Source organism: Sturnus vulgaris, chromosome 22 (genome assembly GCF_052056855.1).
Source record: "Sturnus vulgaris isolate bStuVul1 chromosome 22, bStuVul1.hap1, whole genome shotgun sequence".
Classification (NCBI taxonomy): Eukaryota; Metazoa; Chordata; class Aves; order Passeriformes; family Sturnidae; genus Sturnus; species Sturnus vulgaris.
In genome coordinates this window covers 4,685,399-4,703,777 of record NC_142264.1, presented here as the reverse complement: position 1 = coordinate 4,703,777, position 18,379 = coordinate 4,685,399, and the positions used below count along the sequence as shown (strand labels likewise).

The 18,379-nt window shown below is 50.8% G+C and overlaps 2 protein-coding genes across 3 annotated transcripts in view; one reads left to right on the top strand and one right to left on the bottom strand.

Annotated features, from left to right (window-relative positions):
- The window catches only part of ABL1 (ABL proto-oncogene 1, non-receptor tyrosine kinase), a 77,080-nt gene extending 65,900 nt beyond the window's left edge, over positions 1–11,180 (top strand). For both annotated transcript variants that reach the window (XM_014873227.2, XM_014873228.2), the window contains exons 7-11: positions 1,513–1,697; positions 3,800–3,952; positions 4,565–4,654; positions 5,005–5,169; positions 7,520–11,180. In XM_014873227.2, the coding sequence (XP_014728713.2) occupies positions 1,513–1,697; positions 3,800–3,952; positions 4,565–4,654; positions 5,005–5,169; positions 7,520–9,219 (2,293 nt within the window). In that variant the 3' untranslated portion in view covers positions 9,220–11,180. The remainder of the gene's footprint in view (positions 1–1,512; positions 1,698–3,799; positions 3,953–4,564; positions 4,655–5,004; positions 5,170–7,519) is intronic.
- Positions 11,181–14,271: 3,091 nt separating this feature from the next.
- Positions 14,272–18,059, bottom strand: QRFP (pyroglutamylated RFamide peptide). The gene is made up of 2 exons (XM_014873126.2): positions 17,538–18,059; positions 14,272–16,446 (listed from the first exon to the last, which is right to left on the bottom strand). The coding sequence occupies exon 2, from the start codon at positions 16,444–16,446 to the stop codon at positions 16,060–16,062; it is 387 nt and encodes a 128-aa protein (XP_014728612.1). The 5' UTR covers positions 17,538–18,059; the 3' UTR covers positions 14,272–16,059.
- Between the last annotated feature and the right edge of the window lie 320 nt (positions 18,060–18,379).

Here is an 18,379-nt window from a genome sequence, read left to right as displayed (position 1 = left end):
GTGACCTTTCCTGCCCAATTAACTGGAATATGGAATTAGCACGTGTTTTTTTCATGGAGACAAATAGGAAGATGGCGTGTAAAGTTCTAGGTGCTCTTCTAAGCTATGAGTTGCTTTTGCTGCTTGAAAGGCCTGGTTAAATGCTGCTATCAGTCAATAAATTGAATAGTGATGCTGCCAATTAAAATTTCCAGCCTTTGATTTGCTCTGTTGAAAGGATTTTGTTGCTTCAGCTCACAGGAAGTAAACTTTAAAAACTCCTTTGTGTGAATCTCATTTGTCTTCTCTGCCATTCATTTCATTTCCTCGTACTTCTGATGACCCATTTATCTAAAATAAATAGTAGCATTTTTCCTTATCAGCCACCCCCATAACCACCTACCCAATTATTTGAAGAGTGTTGTCACAATTCACATCCATGGATTCAAATGTGGTGCTCTGACCTCATTTAATGAATCAGGAAGGAGGAGGAATTTGATTATGGAGAGGAGCTTTTATTTAGATACACATTGTAGTAATCAACATTGATAATAAGGTACATTCAAAAACACTGTGAAATTTAAATGGGCATCTAGTAAGATGTACTTTTTTTCTGTTTTTTAATTTATTCTGATTGAGCAGAACAAGCAACAGAAGCAGCAGTGTCTGCCTCATATCTAAAGATCTCACAGGAGCTTCCTGGTACAATCAATTTTTAGTTCAATGTGACATAATCTGGAAAAGTGTTTTTAACAAAACCTAATATTAGGAGAAATGTTCTTCTGTGCTTTACATTTTTTTATCCTCCTGAACCATTTCCAGGCATGCAAACAGCATGTAGAAGCCAGAGAAGTGGCAAATGCAACGTGCACATCTCTTACCTGCCAGGGTGGGGCCAGTGGTGGAAAAAATTTTGGAGAAAAAGTAAAATCTGTTTATTGCCCAGTCCTTTGAAAATGCCAGCACTGATAGCAGAGGCTCCAGCAGGTTTGCAAAGGCCAAATGCTGGTTGTGAACAAGTTGTGTTGTCAAAGATGGTACACCTGGGAGGGAGGGGGGAGAGCAGGGCTGGGAGATCCTCCTGGTGCTTAAGCAAGGACTGGAAAAGGAGCTCTGGAGGGCCACTGGTGGTGGCTGGGGTGACTGAAGTGCTACAGAGGTGGGCAAGAAGTGAGGAATTGAAACTCAGTTTATTCAGTGCTCATCCCCAGCTATTGATAACTTGAGCGCTGACATTTCTTTGAAATATTTTTATCCTGAGGGTGGCAGCTTTTATTGAAATTGAGGGGGCTTCTTGAAGCTCTCACTTCAAATTAGAATAAAAAAAAAAGTTGGGATGACAGTCTTATGAAGATGGAATGGAAAATAACTTTCCCTCTTGTGTGTGTGCATGTAATCCAGAATTTCTGTGTAATATTTGGATCAAAATAATCACACAGGCCCTGGTTTCTTCGGGAACAGCAGGCTTCCTTGCTATCTCTAAAAGTGAGATGCTAAGGACTTCTCATTGCCTATTTTTGGTCTTCTTTTTAGGGACCTTGCTGCCAGGAACTGCCTTGTAGGGGAGAACCACTTGGTGAAGGTGGCAGACTTTGGCCTGAGCAGGTTAATGACAGGTGACACCTACACAGCCCACGCTGGAGCAAAATTCCCAATCAAGTGGACTGCACCAGAAAGCCTGGCCTACAACAAGTTCTCCATTAAATCTGACGTCTGGGGTAAGAATTTGCATGCATAAATTAATGCAGATGATAATCTTCTTTTGCAGGGCTGTGAAATGAGGCTGCTGTGGAATATTTCAGGAGGGAGCAGCAGGTTCCCTGGTTGTTCCACGTTGTTGTGTGAGCTTGTCAGAGTGCAGGAACTAATCTCTGCTTGGCAGTCTCAGAGCAGAGCACAGAGAATGCCCACCTGATTTTATATATTTGAGTTGTTGGCAAATATGAAAAGATACTGTGGTGTTTATAGAAATATATGAAATGGGGCTGAAGGGCACCAGTGCTACTGCCTTGGTGGAGTTCTGGCACAGGACTGTGAAGTGATACATTATTATATAGCCAAAAACTTTCTAACTATTTCAAGGAGTAAAGAATCTGGTTCGTTTTATGTTAAAAAAAATAATTATGTGTGTATCTGTCTAGTGATAGCTCCAAGCTTGTCTTTCTGCATTTTAAAAGAATAATCTTTGGAATGAGATGAGGAGAAGCAGAGGGAAAATTTGATGACAAATGGTTATTGAAGAGCCCTGAAGTGCTGGTGATAAGAGTAGGCTTAGCTAAATGGAGCTATATTGTATCAAATCTGACCACAGAAAATCTCATTGTACTTTTATCAGCTTTTTTTGGGGTTTTGTATCTCTGCCATAGCTGTTGGTCAAATTCTCAAAAGTGCCCAGTGGCATGAGATAGAAGTTTGTGGAATGTGGTCCCAAAGGCACTTGGAAAATGATATCCTGAGCATCTACTATGTATAAACCAACAGACAGAGATGAAGTTTTCTGCAGCTTGGGGGAAAATGTGCAGAGAAAGGTTTTATGTTGAAGAAACTTTTTAGGTAGATGGCTGATGTAAAATGTTTTGTAGATGGAGGAGGAAAAGCCAAAACAGCCTCCCAAGGAGTATGTGATTGCTGACCAAGGTGTTTCTGCTGCTTTGGGTTTCCATGGGGTGTTGGCTGCTGAGTATCTGCTGCAGTCTTAGGGTGTTGCTGTACTGCTGTGGTGGGTGCAGGATCCCTGGTGCCTTTCAATAGCAGAAGGAAAGAGAAGGAAAGATCCCAAAGGAATATGGGGTATGTTTAGTTAGGGTTAATGTAACCTCGGGAAGCAGAGCTGGGGCAGTGGACTTTGGGATCTCATCTGAGATCAGCTGTCCCCGCAGGCCAGGGCTGCTGCTGGGCACGCCAGGGTTTAGATGTTTTCACCTCACTGCCTCAAGACAGCAATCAAAGAAAATTGTGCACAGAAATGTCTAATGTAAATTGCCCTTGGTGGCGTTGCCATGTAATGTGATGTGATTTCCTTACTTATGCAGAATTGTAATCGCTTTCTCTTCAGGTTAAGAACAGAATAGGGTGACTGAACTAATTACATGCAGGTTGTTGAACTGGTGTTGGGTTTATTCTGTGTGCCTGACTCCTGGGTTAGCTGCCTGACCCCACTGCTGACCTGCATCCCCACTGACTGCTGCCACTTGAATGCCTGTTCCAAGACCCTTTTTGTGCTCTCCCTTTTCCTATTCAGCGTTCCCTGGGACCAAAATGGCTCACCCTCACCATATCTCGTTGGTAGCAACTGCTGAAACTTTCCTCTCGCTGCTGCCTCCCAGATTCCCCTTCCAGACCACACTGCAGCTAAACAAGGGCACCCCAAAAACACAGAGCTATTAAAATGTGCGAGTCCTCCAGGGAGAGGTTGCAAATGAGAGGAGCTGCCACACTGAGAGAGCGACTGCAGTGCAGCAGTGAAGCGGTTTCAGCTAATCCACTGTGAAGTCTCTTAATTGTGCCTCTAATAGGACTTGAAGGATCTCAAGGCATTCAGGTTTGAGACAACTGATACATTGAAAATTAGTCTAATTCTACCCTGTCATATCGCAGGAGACTTGTCTGTGCTGACGGAGAGCCTTGTTACACTTCTTTAACATTTAAGCTGCTGCTGAGCATGGGATCTGAGCCACCCAGGGCAGGTCTAAGTGTGCAGCACTGTTTAGTGACTACTCCCAATAAACAGCCTCTCAAATTCAAGATGAAAACAAAGCTTATTGATTTTTTTTTTCCCCTCCCTTTTTTTTTTTCCTTCCCTCTTGTTCTCCTACTGCAGCCTTTGGTGTTCTGCTGTGGGAAATTGCAACCTATGGTATGTCCCCTTACCCTGGGATTGACCTGTCTCAAGTCTATGAGCTCTTGGAGAAGGACTATCGTATGGAGCGTCCTGAAGGCTGTCCTGAGAAAGTTTATGAGCTCATGAGAGCATGTAAGTGTTTCTTAACCCTGCAGATGCTGCTTTTTAGCTCTGCAAGGGTGCAATAAAAGTGCAGAGGTCTGGCTATGTACCACAAGGCATGAGAATCCCCTGCCAGTTGCAGGGAAGGTGCAGTGCTCTGTGGAAGTGTTTGGGTAAAACTGCTTTCTCTAGAGGATGAACATGTTATGAAACCAGCTGTTCATCTCTACTGGGAGCCCACAGGCCCAGAGAGGAGATGTGTTGTGGATCTCAATGCTTCCTTTGTCTCCTTTTTCCTGACAACTTAAAGAAAAGCTTGTGTTCCAAGGATGAAGCAGGAGCTTCATTTGGCTTTTTGCAGGACTAACTGTGACTCTCCACTGTGGCCTTTTGGAACGTGACTCAGTGCCCTGCACTTTTCCCCAGCAGTGCTCAGCACCTACTGTCACACACTGACACCAAAACCTGATTTAGGGAGTGCTGAGTGTCTGCAGCTGTCACTGAACCAAAGTGGTTGCAGACACTCAGCACCCTGTAAATCAGATTTTCTTGTCAGTGTTTTATCTCAGTGTATTGGAAGGGAACTGTGATTTCTGGCTCCTCTTGGTGCAGGGTACTGAGTGGTGGTGTATTTTTTTTCAGGCTGGCAGTGGAGTCCTTCTGATAGACCCTCCTTTGCTGAGATCCATCAGGCCTTTGAAACGATGTTTCAGGAATCCAGCATCTCGGATGGTAGGTGTGGGTCCCTGTTGGACCAGCAATTGCAGGGGTGAGGGAAGGGCTGACTGCATCCTTAACTCTCCCTGTTATTCGTAGACTGCTTTGCAGTGAAGCTCAGTCCTGTGTGTATTATACATTATACTACCTGGTGTAAATTATGTAGAAAGCAGTTATTTGTTTACATGTGGGTATCTTTTTCTGAGCAAACATCTCGTGTTAAAGATGGCCAAATGGCTGAACAACCCCAAGGATCCCCTGTTCTGCGTTGTTTGCTTTTCTTTTGTGCTATTAATTCCAAACAGAGGAATAGGTTTTTTATCTTCAATTGATTGCAGTGATTGTTTTTCTTCTGTGCATTGCAGAGGTGGAGAAGGAATTGGGAAAGAAGGGCATGAGGAGTGTAGTGAGCAATTTCCTCCAAGCCCCAGAGTTGCCAACCAAAACGCGAACATCGAGGAGAGCTGCCGAAAGCAAAGATGCCAACGAGGGCTTGGAGACTGCACATGCTCGAGGCCAGGGGGAATGTGGTAGGTTTTAATTAAAGTCATTATTCCTTCAGGAAATACAGGGGGAAACAAAATGCACATCTAGCTGCAGGCCCTCACGTAGGCAGAGCTGTGTCTAATAACAGGTGCCATCTCTCTGTACCAGCACGGTGTTTCTGGGTGACAGGCTGCTGAGTTTGCTGTCCTGGGTCCAGAACTCCTTTTATTAGTTTTTGCAAAGGTAGGTTGTTAATTCTGAAGCCAGATACACACAGCAGCTGGGAGTGTGAATCCTTAACTGGCTGAGGGACTGGTGATCTCCCTGCTGTTGCTTAGAGAAGCCCTTGGAGTTCTTTTAACTTAATGGCTGTTGCCTGCAGTTCCCTAAAGACCAGAGCCTGAGCACAGAGCTCTCTGATCATATCCTCTTCCCATTCCCTGGCAGGAACTATCAGTGGGATCTCCCACTGCATCTGAGTGCTGGGTAATCTGCTGTGTTCAAGCCACTTTACACTACCACACTGCATAATTTAAAGCAGGGTGATAGCTCAGGTTTAGCAAGCCCCATAAGGGAGGTTTCTTCACTGTTCCATCCTACCAGATTTGTGCTTGCAGCACAGAAGAGTATTACTCTTGGCAGGCACCAAATATCATTTCAGTGAGGGACAAAGAGGTATTTACAGACTCTTCCATAAAATTAAACTTCCAATCAGTTTTTTCAGGCACTTACCTTCCATTCCGAGGTAATAAAAACAGTGGTAAAAGGCTGAATGAGTACAGGAGATTTGTATCTAGCTCTGTGTTTGAAAAACAAGAATGTAAAATGAAATGCAGTGGGGTTTTTTTCCAGCTCCTGTTGAGGCTGCCCCTTCTGACAATTCACGTGATTGACCTCTTTTGTGTGATGTCAGATTCACCCACTAGTACATGTTTCAGTGCCCACTGTAATCTAGACAGAGGAGGGGGAAAAAGAGGGGATTTAAAATGTCAGGAGAAGAAAGTATCAGTGACTCAGGAAGGAAGGTTATTTACCACGTATAGGAAATATAATTGCCTATTATTACAAGCTTTTGAAGTTAAAATAATTTCATTTAAATACTTGAGAGCTTTGAGAAATTCAAGTACAGTAGGCATAATATGATTTTAACATTATGCTGGGAATCATTTCATTCTTTATTGTGGAAGAAATTTTTTCACAATAAAGTTTTATTGCAGTTTCCCTTCCAATTGTCAGTGTTTCCATGGCAAGTCCAGCAGCTGGAAGCTGATTCTCAGTGCTAGCTGCTGGTTTTCTCTGGATTTCTGCACCTCTCCCGTGTCTGTACTCAATAAGACCATGGTCTGGCTCTTCTGGCTGTCCAGGTCCCCCTGAGTCCTGTGGGAATATGTAACTGCAGTGCTCCTGTGCAAACGTGTTGTCCTCTCAAAGTATACATTTTTTTTTTTTTTTTCAAACTGTCTCTCCTCAACCAAAATCCATTCCTCAGCCAAAATCCTACCCGTGGCATGATGATCACCAATTTGTGACTAAGAAGCAGCTTTCCTTATGACTCTGCTTCATCTCCCTTCTTGCTGCCTAGTCAAGCTGTAAATGTATATGCTGCCCTGCAGGCATTCCTCCTTTGGATTAGAATGCCACTGGAGTGTCTGGCCTGGGAACGAGCCCCTCTGTCAGTCACACACAGAGACCTTCAGGACTCTGTATGAATTTATTATAAACCATTATTCATTTTTAAGCACCGCTTGTAAGCGGAGAGAGGGTCACCCCATCGCTTTCCTCTGCAGCAGCGCTGCTGAAGGAGGCTGGCACTGCCCCTTTTCTCTGTTACTCTACAAAGCTGAGCATCTTCACAGTGCTGTGACCTGCAGTGTCATATATAGATCTCGATTTCTGCTCATGAAACGGTTACTTCCATTCCCCACAAAGGATGACATCAGGAAAATGAACGAGGAGCCTGGGGATGGAGGTGGGTTACAGTGGTGCCTTATTAATTCAGAGGGTCAGCGATTCAAAAGACAGCAATAGCTCAGGGACTAAAGCAAAGGCCTCTTCGTATTTATCTTCCTCACAGTGTGAAGTTTAGACAGGTCTCCAGATGTGAGGAGGGTGATCTGAACATAAACATGTAGTGTTTTTGTGTCACTCTTCCAATCAGAAACCCCCAGGGAATGTAGTTTGGCAGCCACCTCAGGAATGAATGGATGCAGGATCATGGACCACGTTCAGTCCAGCCTTGAGTGTGGCTGCACTTACTCTATTTCTGCTCCGAAGTTGTGTCTGTTTTAGAGAACCTGCAGCTTTTAGAGGTGCTGCCCTGGTTTGATTCTGTAAGAAAATGAGTTATTCTGGCTCTTTGAGCAATGCTCAGAAAACTTTCCTTTTCCTTTGCAGACGCCCTGGATCATGAGCCTGCTGTTTCTCCCTTGCTCCCGCGGAAGGAGAGGGTGGCCCTGGAGAGCAGTTTGAATGAAGATGAGCGGCTGCTTCCAAAAGACAAAAAGCACAACCTCTTCAGTGCCCTGATCAAGAAGAAGAAGAAAACTGCCCCTACCCCTCCGAAACGGAGCAGCTCCTTCAGGGAGATGGACGGACACTCGGAGCGCAGGGCAGGCGGGGAGGAGGAGTGCAGGGATGCTGGCAATGGAGCTTTCATTGCCCCCCCTGCAGACACAGCTGACCCCTCCAAGTTCCAGAGCCCAAGCAATGGGGCTGGTGTCACCAACGGGGTTGTGACTGGGAACTCTGGGTTCTTATCTCCCCACTTACGGAAGAAGTCCAGCACCATGAGCAGCAGCCGAGGCGTGGCTGGTGAGGAGGAGAGCAGCTCCAACTCCAGCAAGCGTTTCTTGAGGTCCTGCTCAGCCTCCTGTGTGCCCCACGGAGCGAAGGACACCGAGTGGAAATCTGTGACTCTGCCTCGGGATTTGCAGTCCACGGGACGCCAGTTTGATTCCTCCACTTTCGGGGGGCACAAGAGTGAGAAGCCAGCACTGCCTCGGAAGCGGGCGAACGAGGCCAAGGCTGACGTGTCTGTCAGGGGAACTGTGACCCCTCCTCCCCGGCTGCTTAAGAAGAATGAAGAGACTGCTGATGATGTGTTCAAAGATGCAGAGTCGAGCCCTGGTTCCAGCCCTCCCACCCTGACACCAAAACTTGGCCGTAGGCAACCTGCTGCCCCTCCTTCCTCCAGCGGGCTCCACAAGGATGATGGGGTCAAATCCAGTGCCTTAGGTACCACTGTGATGATGGACCAAGGTTCTGCTGCCAAACCCAACCCTGCTGGCTTTGTGGGGGCCAGCAAAGCTTCCTCTGAGGAGCCACGTCTGAGGAGGTTCAAGCAGAGCTCGGAGTCAGCAGGGAAGGACAAAGGGAAGTTATCGAAGCTGAAACCAGCCCCTCCACTCCCACTGTCTTCATCCTCCATTGCCAAGCCTGGGAAGGTTTCTCACAGCCCCAGCCATGAAGCAGCAGCAGATGTGGTGTCTGGGCCAAAATCCAAACAGTTGACTCAGGTTGGAGAGGCTGCAGGCAGTGATGCTGTCAAGCCAAACCAGTCAGGGGAAGGTGTGAAAAAGCTGGGGATCCCCTCTGTACCAAAGCCACAGTCCTCTACAAAGCTGCTGCTGAGCACAGCAACCCCAGCTGCCTCTTCCTCATCCGTACCCTCTGCCCCAGGCGGGGACCAGACGTCATCCACAGCCTTCATCCCCCTCATATCCACCAGGGTGTCTCTGCGGAAGACCCGGCAGCCCCCGGAGAGGATTGCCAGTGGCACCATCACCAAAGGGGTGGTGCTGGAAAGCACCGAGGCTCTACGGCTCGCCATCAGCAAGAACTCTGAGCAAATGGCCAGCCACAGCGCCGTCCTGGAGGCTGGCAAGAACCTCTACACCTTCTGCGTGAGCTACGTGGACTCCATTCAGCAGATGAGGAACAAATTTGCCTTTCGGGAGGCCATCAATAAGCTGGAGAACAACCTCCGGGAGCTCCAGATCTGCCCGGCCACCGCCGGCAGCGGCCCTGCGGCCACCCAGGACTTCAGCAAACTGCTCAGCTCGGTGAAAGAAATCAGCGACATTGTTCAGAGGTAGCAAGAAACCAGGCTGAAAAACAAGCACGTGAATCAATCAATCACAATGGGCCAAAGCCAGCTGTGGAGGGAGTGAGGTGTGGACTGACAAGGGAGCGGGGTGTTCAGGTCAAGGACGCAGACTGTGAATGGACGCCCCAGCCCCGAAGGGCAGGGCTGTGTTCAGGAGGCACTCCCCACCCTCTGAACTCAGATTCCCTGTGTTTCATATTCTTGTAATCGTCTTATCTGTGGAGTTCTTGCCTTGTGGACTACAAGTCTAAATGCTGATGTCACACCATGCCTTTTTCTTAATATTTTATTGTTCTGGACAGACCATTAAGACTGAAGCCAGACTGGTGGACACTGAGATGCCACCCTTCCTCCTCAGGAGGACTTTGTACCATTTTTGTCCCCTCCCTCTGCCCCTCTGTACATGAGGATGAGTATCTGGATAGCAATAGACCCACTGCATTTCTTGGGAGAGTTTGCCCAGCACATGGCCCTGGCCCAAGTCTGACATTTACCTGACACTAATGCAACAGATTTGGTGCTTGGGAGGGAAGGGGGGGAAAATTATTAATGTAAGGTTTTTTTAATGACAGAATGCTACAAGTGATGATTGCCCAAATTCTTCCTCTGATTCCACCTGCTCCACCCCTCGTTTCTGTGTTCTCAGTAGTTTCTCGGTGTTGCTGAGCTCCAGTGAATTGCTTGGGCTCTCAGTGTTGGAGGCAGCACTCGCTGAAGTCACAGCCCAGGAGCCTGTTTGTGGATGTCCCTGGCAGCAGAGCAGGCCTGGAGAAGGTCTGGAGGAGGATGTGCTGTGGTGATGTCTGACACTAATTGGGCTGGTGTTCAGGGTGGGTGTCACAGGGCAGCTGGGAGGGTGGCAGTGGGAAGAGATGGCTCAGGGTGAGTTCTGAGGCACTGCTGTGCCTCCAGCAGCTGTTCTGGCTGAGCCTGCACAGCACAGTGGGTGAGAGCTGCTGTGTCTCCAGTCGAATTTCCAGCTTTTTGTTTTGTGAAGGGAGATGGAGCCTGGCCCCTGCCCTCCTGCAGAGCCCTGTGCTTTGAGTGGTGCCTGCCTTTCTGTGCCACTGGAGCCTCCTGGGAGGAGCTCCAGTGCCAGTTCTCTGGGGTTAAAAACATCCCTGCCTTCATGCCAGCATGGTTCCATCCAGCATCAAACAAGGATGTGTGGAGACTGCAGACACTTCTCTGGGGTGCATCTCCCCAGGAAACTGCCACAACATGCTGACAGCAAGACTCCTGGCCTTCCTTGCCAAGGTCCTGTGACCTTCCCAATTAATGCTGGGAACTAACTGTGACTCATGACAATAGTGAAAGAACAAGGTTTAGGGCTATTAACAGTGCAATTTAACTCCTCTTAACAGTTCCAAACATGAGGAAAACACATTTCCCATTTTCTGTTCCCCTGTAACTTGTGACCCCTCTTGTGTATCTTAAACACTAATTGCCTTCAATTGTATTTTATGCTGTTCTCTTTGGAACTGTTTGTTTTGTATCTGATTTCTAGTAGTTCACTCGTGTGTGTTCATGCCACTTCTCACCCTCACAAACAGCCATGACTTAACACATGACAAATGTTCAAAAGAAAATACACACTTCTGCCACAGGCTGCCTTTAAAAATGTAAGAAAAAACCCACCCCTTGAATTGTCTCTTTCCTGGAGGTACTGTTTTTACTTTGATAACATATTGTGCCACTATATTATACATTTGTATCTCGTTATTACACACTTTTGTAGACTTGTCTTTTTTACAGTGTGTAAATAGCTCTGTCCTTCATCTCTGTGATACTTAAGGGGGTCGTTTCCCCTTTAATTTAGTCCAGTACAGATTGTTTCTGTACATGACTTTCAATTCTTCTCTCTTTCTCTATTTCCATTTTTCTGATTTGTTTTTTTATTCCAGTCTCTCTTGCGTAGTATATTTAAAAATAAATCAATGTTGAGGAAAACTTGTGCTTGTCTGTTGATGAGGCTTTTCCAACCCAGTTGACTCCCCTTCGACTCCTCATCCAAAACCAGAAGTTTGGGTTCACTGTGACCCTTCAGCACAGTGAGATGGTCAGAACCAGGCCAGCAGCCCTTTCCTTTCCCATATTCCTTTGATCAGGCTCTGGAAAGCCAGGAGAGAGAGAAGAGATGCACAGAGTAAGACTGTGTCATCACCTCTTCTGAATCAAAGACTTTGCTGTTGTCTTCAAGGAGATTTATATCAGAGATTTGACTAAACTTTTCCTCTGTTAATGGTTTGTATTCTGTCATTCAGATGCTGTTGTGTTTTCCTCCTCCTCTGCTGTGAAATGACCCATGAGTGTTTCTCTCCTGAAAGAGTTCCCTCCCTCATTTCTGGTTGCCCATTCTTATTTTCTGTTTCCCTTCAGCCTTTCTCGTAAACCCTGAGGGAGGGACGTTTCCAGGTACTGAGCAGCCTCTAAAATGAGCCACTGCTTTGATTAATGAAGATGCTAAAGACTAAAACAACGAGAAGGAAACAAGGGCAGGTGATAGCGTGTGGTGTGCCCGAGGTCCCACAGTTCCACAGTGATGTTTTAGGGTTGTAACCCAGTTCTCTGCATTTTTAATCCCTTCTGTAAGTCCCTGGTGAAATCTGGGGGTCCTGGCACCAGGATCTGTTCACTCCTGGGCTGGGGCAACAAGGTTCATGGGAAACCTTGGCCTGCTGGGACAGTGACTGCGTTGGCTGCTGATGGTGAGGAGGAAGGTGAAGGAAAAGCAGGAGGATGCACTGGTGAATGTAAACAAAATTAATGGCTGCACTTGGCAAGGCACAGGCACAGCAAAAGGATCTGCAGTGAGCAGCACTCTCAAATTCTGGGTGGGGTTGTGACCAACACCCTGGCAAAGGTCAGTGTCCAAACCTGAACACGGGGAGTAGTTATGGGCTGAGGGAAGATGGAGAAGCTTCACCTGCCCCTAAATGCAATCACTCCTGGTGATTTCCATCTCTGCTGGCTGGAGACTGGTCCATGGTGTCGTGGGAAGGCAGAGGCCACTGACCTGGCTGGGGAAAGCCCCCAGATCTGCAGTGTGGGGAGTGAGAGAGAGGGGATTAAAGGCTAAATTTAGCTGAGTACAGTAGGAGTTGATTTAACAGATCGATGCATTTAACAGTTTGATTGCTCCAATTTTCAAGGCTATTGAGCTTGAAAGTGAGAGTGCTCTGGGGGAAAAATAGCTGTGTTTGTGGTTTTGTTTTGGTTTTCGTGTTTTTGAAATTACAATGTTCACTCTTTTAAGTTTTCCTTTAATGTCATCTTGCTTTTTATTGAGAAGTTGCTTGTCACAAGATGTAAAATGTGGTCAGTGTTTTATGCTCACTCTTTTTCTTACAAACCCCATGTTTTTATGGTCAGGCTGGCTGGGCCAGTCGTGTTTTCAGGTGTGCCAGACCACTGCCTGTCCCCCAGGACGGTCAAGGACAGCCCACAGCCTCTGCCTTGGCTGACATTCACTGAAAAGAGAGGAAAATACATCCAAGCAGTGTGTCACCCCTGAGGAGAGGGTTCCTGTCATCACCTCTGCTTCTAAAAGCAGGCTGGCAGCAGAGTGGGACACTCCTTGTCCAAGGGTGAGACCCGGCCTGGGTGAGCTGCTGACTGTGATGCTCCTGGATCAATTCCCGGTCAGTGCTGATGCCTTGGCAGTGCCAATGCCCCTGAGGCTGTGGGTGAGGGTCAGCCCTCAGTCATTTCAGTGTTGAGGCCGGGCTCAGAGCTGTCCTCCCTGGCAGTGCTGCTCAGTGCTCAATGGTAGATGGAGCTCAGCAGAAAGCTGACCTGCAAACCAGCCCGTGCTGAACCTTTTCCCAGCAGTCACCCCCCTGTTGAGGGTTCTGTGTTTGTCCTACCATCAGTTCTGCTGGTAAAGGTCCCACCTGTGCTCCTGCAGCCTGCGTGACCCGGTTATGACACAGAGCCTCTTCATGGGTCCCTCGGACACAATTAAACCAGACTCTTCCTTTGCAGAGGATCCTTGGGGTTTCTGAGATTGGCTGTTCCTGTTGTGTTTGTCATGCTGCACGTCTGCCTGAGCTGGAGGAGCAAAGAGGGGCAGCCTGTGGGAATGCAGCAGATGAGCAGGGGAGGTTATGGGGTTATGGGGATGTTTCATGGAGAGTGCCAGCAGTGATGGCAATGCCTGCATTGCTCTCCGCTGGCCGTGTGCAGAGGAATCCAGGGCCTGTTCGATCCAGCTCCTTACAGGTTGGTGGGTGGGTTCTGAGCTCTCCACCTCTCCGAGATGTTCTGGCTCTGGGTGTCCCCTCGGGAGCTGCTCCCCCTATCAGGAGCAGAGGAACTGGGAAGAGTTGTAGCTCCCTGTGGGAGCTGGGTGGGAGATACAGTGTCCAGTGTGCAGGGATGGGCTTTCCAGCCCCTCAGGGGTCACTCTTGGCATGTTCCCCCTTCTTCTTCCCAGCCACACCCTCAGGCTCCAGGCAATTATTTTCCATTCACTTTTACCTTCCCAGCACTAATCACCAAGGAGAGGTAATCAAGAGCCTGGAATGCCGCCCCTTCCCAGGCATCCCAGGTACCCTAAGGTGTGATATGGGGAGTTCAGGGATGCCATGGCCCCATGTCACAGCCTGGCAGGAGCCCCTTTCCTGACAGAGGATGAGGAGGGTGATGGCATTGCCCTGGTGGCACCAAGCTGCACATCAAGGAGCCCTGAGGCGTGGGGGCGGAGCCCAACTCTGTCCCACCTGCCAGGTAAGTGCTCCAATTTTCTGAGTTCTACGGAGGTTATTGCACATCAATCAAAGCCTCGTTATATGTGAGCTTTTATGAGGCTGTTCTGAGCCTGTTCCTCTCCGGGATTTGAGTGCAGGAGCCCAGGCATCCCCGCAGCCACAGCATTGCCCAGCAGGTTTCCTTTCCCTTTCCGCAGCAGTCAGTGCCACTTTCCCCTGCAATGATCCATCACAGCAAAGCCAGGGATTTACCAGCCCTCACTGACCCAGAGTTACTTCAAAACTCTTCCCCTTTCCTCCCTTCCATCCCTCCCCCCGACTCCAGCGCAGGGTAAAATTGATCAGTGCGTGTTTATTGATGGTTTGAACACTCAAAAGAAAGGGGTGGGGGGAACTCGTTGCCATAGAAACATCGATAAAGCTCCGTCTCCGCTGTGTGATGCGAGCGCGGCGCCTGCGTCCCGATCCGAGCAGGGAATGGAGAGGGATGGAGATGGGTTCGGGGGTGCCTGGGGTGGGGGTCTGCGTGGGCTCAGCCCCCCCGAGTGCCGCCGGCGGTCGCTGCTGTGCTCCCAATGTGCGATCCCCAGGGCTGCAGGGATGCAGGGCAAGGAAATGCCCTTCCTCACCTCGGCAGCCATCGCCATCCTCGCGTGAGGGCCAAATCCTGGCACTGTGTCCCTGCAAGTCCCCCCGGGATGAGCCTGGTCCTTGCCTCCATCTCTCCCTGCACCTGCTGCTGCCCCACCACTGTTTTCCCCTGGGTTCCAGCTCCTCCATTCAGCCTCAGTCCCTGCTGCTGCTGCTGCCAGAACGACTCACGCAGCACTGCATTAAGTGGTCTGTCTGCTTGATGGATATTACAATGCACCTCTTGCAGCCTGATTTAGGGTTTTTTTTTAATCTTTTTACTCCCCCAACCAAGTCCTGCCACGGTCTCTGATTTTTGAGGGTGCAATTTAGCGCTTGCAAATCATCTCCCAGCTCATTTTTGTGCCTGCAATGAAATATCAGCAGTGGCTCAGTGTGCAAGTTGCCGTTAGTGCCTACAGCAGGTAGTTAGAGCTCTGATTGCTGGTACCTCTGGCAGGCACAGGGAAAACAGTGGGACTGGCAGAGCTAAATCTGCCCAAAAGAGGGGAAAGCAGTGGCTGGGCAGTGGGACTCTTCCTGTGGTGGCTTTTGAGGCTAATGGTTCCCAAAGCTGCACCGCCAGTGACTGGAGCACCAGTGACACTCTCAGTGGTCCTGGAAGGTGCAGAAGTTCTTGTTCAGTCCTTCTGCACCCAAAATTCTGCAGTAATTACAGCTGGGATTAGGCGGTGATGAGGCCAGGGAGGCATTGGAAGGGCCAGGCTGTCGGGCAGGAGCTGGGGTGGTGTGACAAGGACATTGAAGGTCCTGCATGAGCAGGGCAATGGGGCTGTGGCTGGACTGGTGGTGCCAGGACAGGTTTCCATGCTCACACCAGGGGTTGCTAAGGACAAGATTTTCTCGAACTCCGCTGCTCTGCCCTGGTTTTGCAGGCAGGAGCTGCCTCGTGTAAGAGGCATCTTGACACTAAGCAGAATTTGCTGCCGGAGGGACTTTCCCTTAATAGGCGGGAGAGCAGCAACTCAGTGGAGAGCTCGGAGGGACCCTCTCCTCCTGACGGCTGGCCTTGGACTACAGGCAGTCCCTGGGGACTATCAGCACCAGAACTATCCTGCTGTAACCCTCCAGCCTTGCTGCCTGGCCCTGCTGGCACTGCCCATCCCGATGTGCCACCCCCGCCCTGCCCATGCCCTTGTGCCACCCCTGCTCTCTGCCAGCCCTGCAGCCCTGCACACCCAGCACCAGGCCCTTTCGCTGTGCCCCAGCAAAAGCTGCGTGTGATCAGGGACGGGATTTGGTGATTCCTCCTTAAGGCACCCTGCTCTTCTTCCATTGCATCGGTCGGGAACAGGGATAGGAGGCCTAGAGCAGAGCTGGGAGCGGAGCAAACGCAGCGTCCTCCCTCCCCAAGGCAACCCCAGCAGCAAAACCCCCCGATACCCTTTTGTCCGAGCAAACCCAGGTGAGACGGAAGGAAAGGACGGGACGGGGTGACCCGCAGGAGGTGGGGAATCGAGTCCAGGCTCTCATCTCCCAAAGCGGAAGGTGAAGCCCCCTTTTTTCCTGTTGTAGCCATTGAGCTCCTCTGCCAGGTTGCCCAGGGTGCCGCTGCGCTTCTCCCCTCCGAGGGGCAGCAGCTCGGGGCCCCCCCGCCTGCCCGGCCGCTGCCCGGCCCCGGCCGTGCCGTATCCCCGCAGCTCCCGGGCGATGCTCAGCAGCGCATCCAGCTCCTCGCTTCTCCTCCGCTTTGCCCCTGCCCTCCAGCCGGGACCCCGGCCCTCCGCCGCCGTTTGCCAGCCGGGACCGAGCAGAGCCCCTTCCCCCGGGTGTCCCGGCTCCCAGCGCTCGCCGGGAGGGAAGCAGGCACCCAGGCTCAGGAGGAAGAGGCAGGACAGCGAGTAGGGTGCTCTCATCTGGGGGAAGCACAGGAAAGGGGAAGGAATGTCAGTGAAGCTCCGAGCATCCTCGGGCAGCGGCTGAGGCAGTTCCCCATCCCAAAGCAGCCCCGCCGCCCCTGCTGGAGCCCCCCAAGCACCCACTGCTCCTTCTGCAGCCTCCACACCAGCGCCCAGCTCCAGCGGGGCTGCCGGGGGTCTGAGCTCCCCCTCTGCCCCCTCGAGAGCTGCTGCCCTTCATCGCCAGCAGGTCCGTGCTGACAAATTCCAGCCTGGCAGGACTCACAAATTCCAGCCTTGCAGCTGCTCCGCTGCTCCACAGCCGAACTGTGCTGGGCTGTGCTGGGCTGGGGGTGAGAGCCGGGCAGGGCGAGGGGCTCCGGAGGTGCCCGCTCCTCTTGGAGGCACCGCGGGAGCATCCCTCACCCTGATCGTCCCCACCAGCGGGTCCTGCCGCAGTGCCTGGGTGACACAGGGGCACAGGAAGGTGCTCGGCATCCCTCTGCTTTATGGGGCTCGGGGCTGCCCTGGCACAGGGGTCTGAGCAGGGCAGGAGGGAGTGAAATCCTGAGCCTCGTGCGACGCCACAGGCAGTGGGGTGACCTTCAGCAGCGGCAGGGCTGCTCTGCCTCCCTTCCTCCTCCCACAAAGGCTCAGAAAGATGAAACCGGTACTATTATTATTATTTTTTTTATTATTATTATTATTATTATCTGGGATATTGCCTTAAAAGCTGCAGCAGGTTCTGGGGACCACGCTGTCTGCTCCATGCTTGCCTAAGGGGGCTGTTTCTCACTCCTGCGCCAGACCCAGGTGCACTCAAACCCCTGCCTGCCCTTCCCAACACCCCTCACCCTGGAGGCTTCACTTTGGGCTTCACCCCTACCTTTCTCACCCCTTTCTCTGTTCTGCTCTCTTCCTTTTTGCACCCTGTTGCCCGTCATGGAGCCAAATTGCTGATTGCCAAATTCCTGTCCTGGGGTCTGGGGGAGCTGGTGGGACCGCAGCTGCTTCCCACCAGCCTTTGACTCTTTCCTGGCTGTGCTGCCCATCGAAGCAGGGGTGTAAAGCAGGGACAGACAGACAGACACACGGCCACTGTCACTTACCTCTGCACCTCGGTGCTGCCCAGTGCTGCCACCCCTGGCACCTCTGTCCACTCTGTGTCCAGATGAGCGGCCAGCCCGCCTTGGGCCATTAAATAGCCACGAGCCCTGATTGCCATGTCACCCCTTGGACGTGTGGCCACAGAGAGAGGAGGGTGGGACCCTCGAGGAGGGAGGTGAAAGGGGGATGGAGGGACAGGGGTTGGTGGAGCTGCCACAATGGGAACACAGCAACACTGCTCATTAACGCACTGCCTTCCTTTGCTGCCTCATTTGGAGGAGCAGCTGGGAGATGGCCTCGTGTCCCTCCCTGGCAGTTGTCAGGGATGCTGCTGGGATGGAGAGTCTCATTTGGGGGCCCAAGTGTGTCCCCCTCATCTGGCTGGTGTGTCCCTGTGTGCAGCTGTTGGGGGTCCCACACAAACGTTTGTGTGCACACCGGAGAGCCCTGCACCCCCAAACCCGCCCAGGGCCTGGCCCCACATGGACCAAGTGCTCCCACCCTCCCTGGTCAACAAAGCCATCGGTGCTGGAACATGGTCCCCAAGGCTGTCCCCTCCTGGGCTGTGGCAGTGGAATGTGAAGTGGGCAGCAGGGAGGGACCGGGGGCATCACTCCGTGCTCTGTCCATCGGAGCAGGGACCAGGTCCCCTTGGCACCGACACCTGCCACCCTCCCAGCCCCAGGGCCACCCCAAGGTCCTGCAGGGAGCCTTGGGAAGCCTGCTCAGACCCCTGGGTCTCCCCAGCTCTTGTTTTGCAGAGTGGTTTCAGCGTGGTGGGCAAGTTCCCAAGGATGCCGTGCCATGAGCCTGGCACGGGGAAGGAGCCATCCCCGCAGCACAG

Bases quoted from the DNA above. Each gene is read 5' to 3' on its own strand.
- QRFP (XM_014873126.2), bottom strand. From the start codon at position 16,446: ATGAGAGCACCCTACTCGCTGTCCTGCCTCTTCCTCCTGAGCCTGGGT.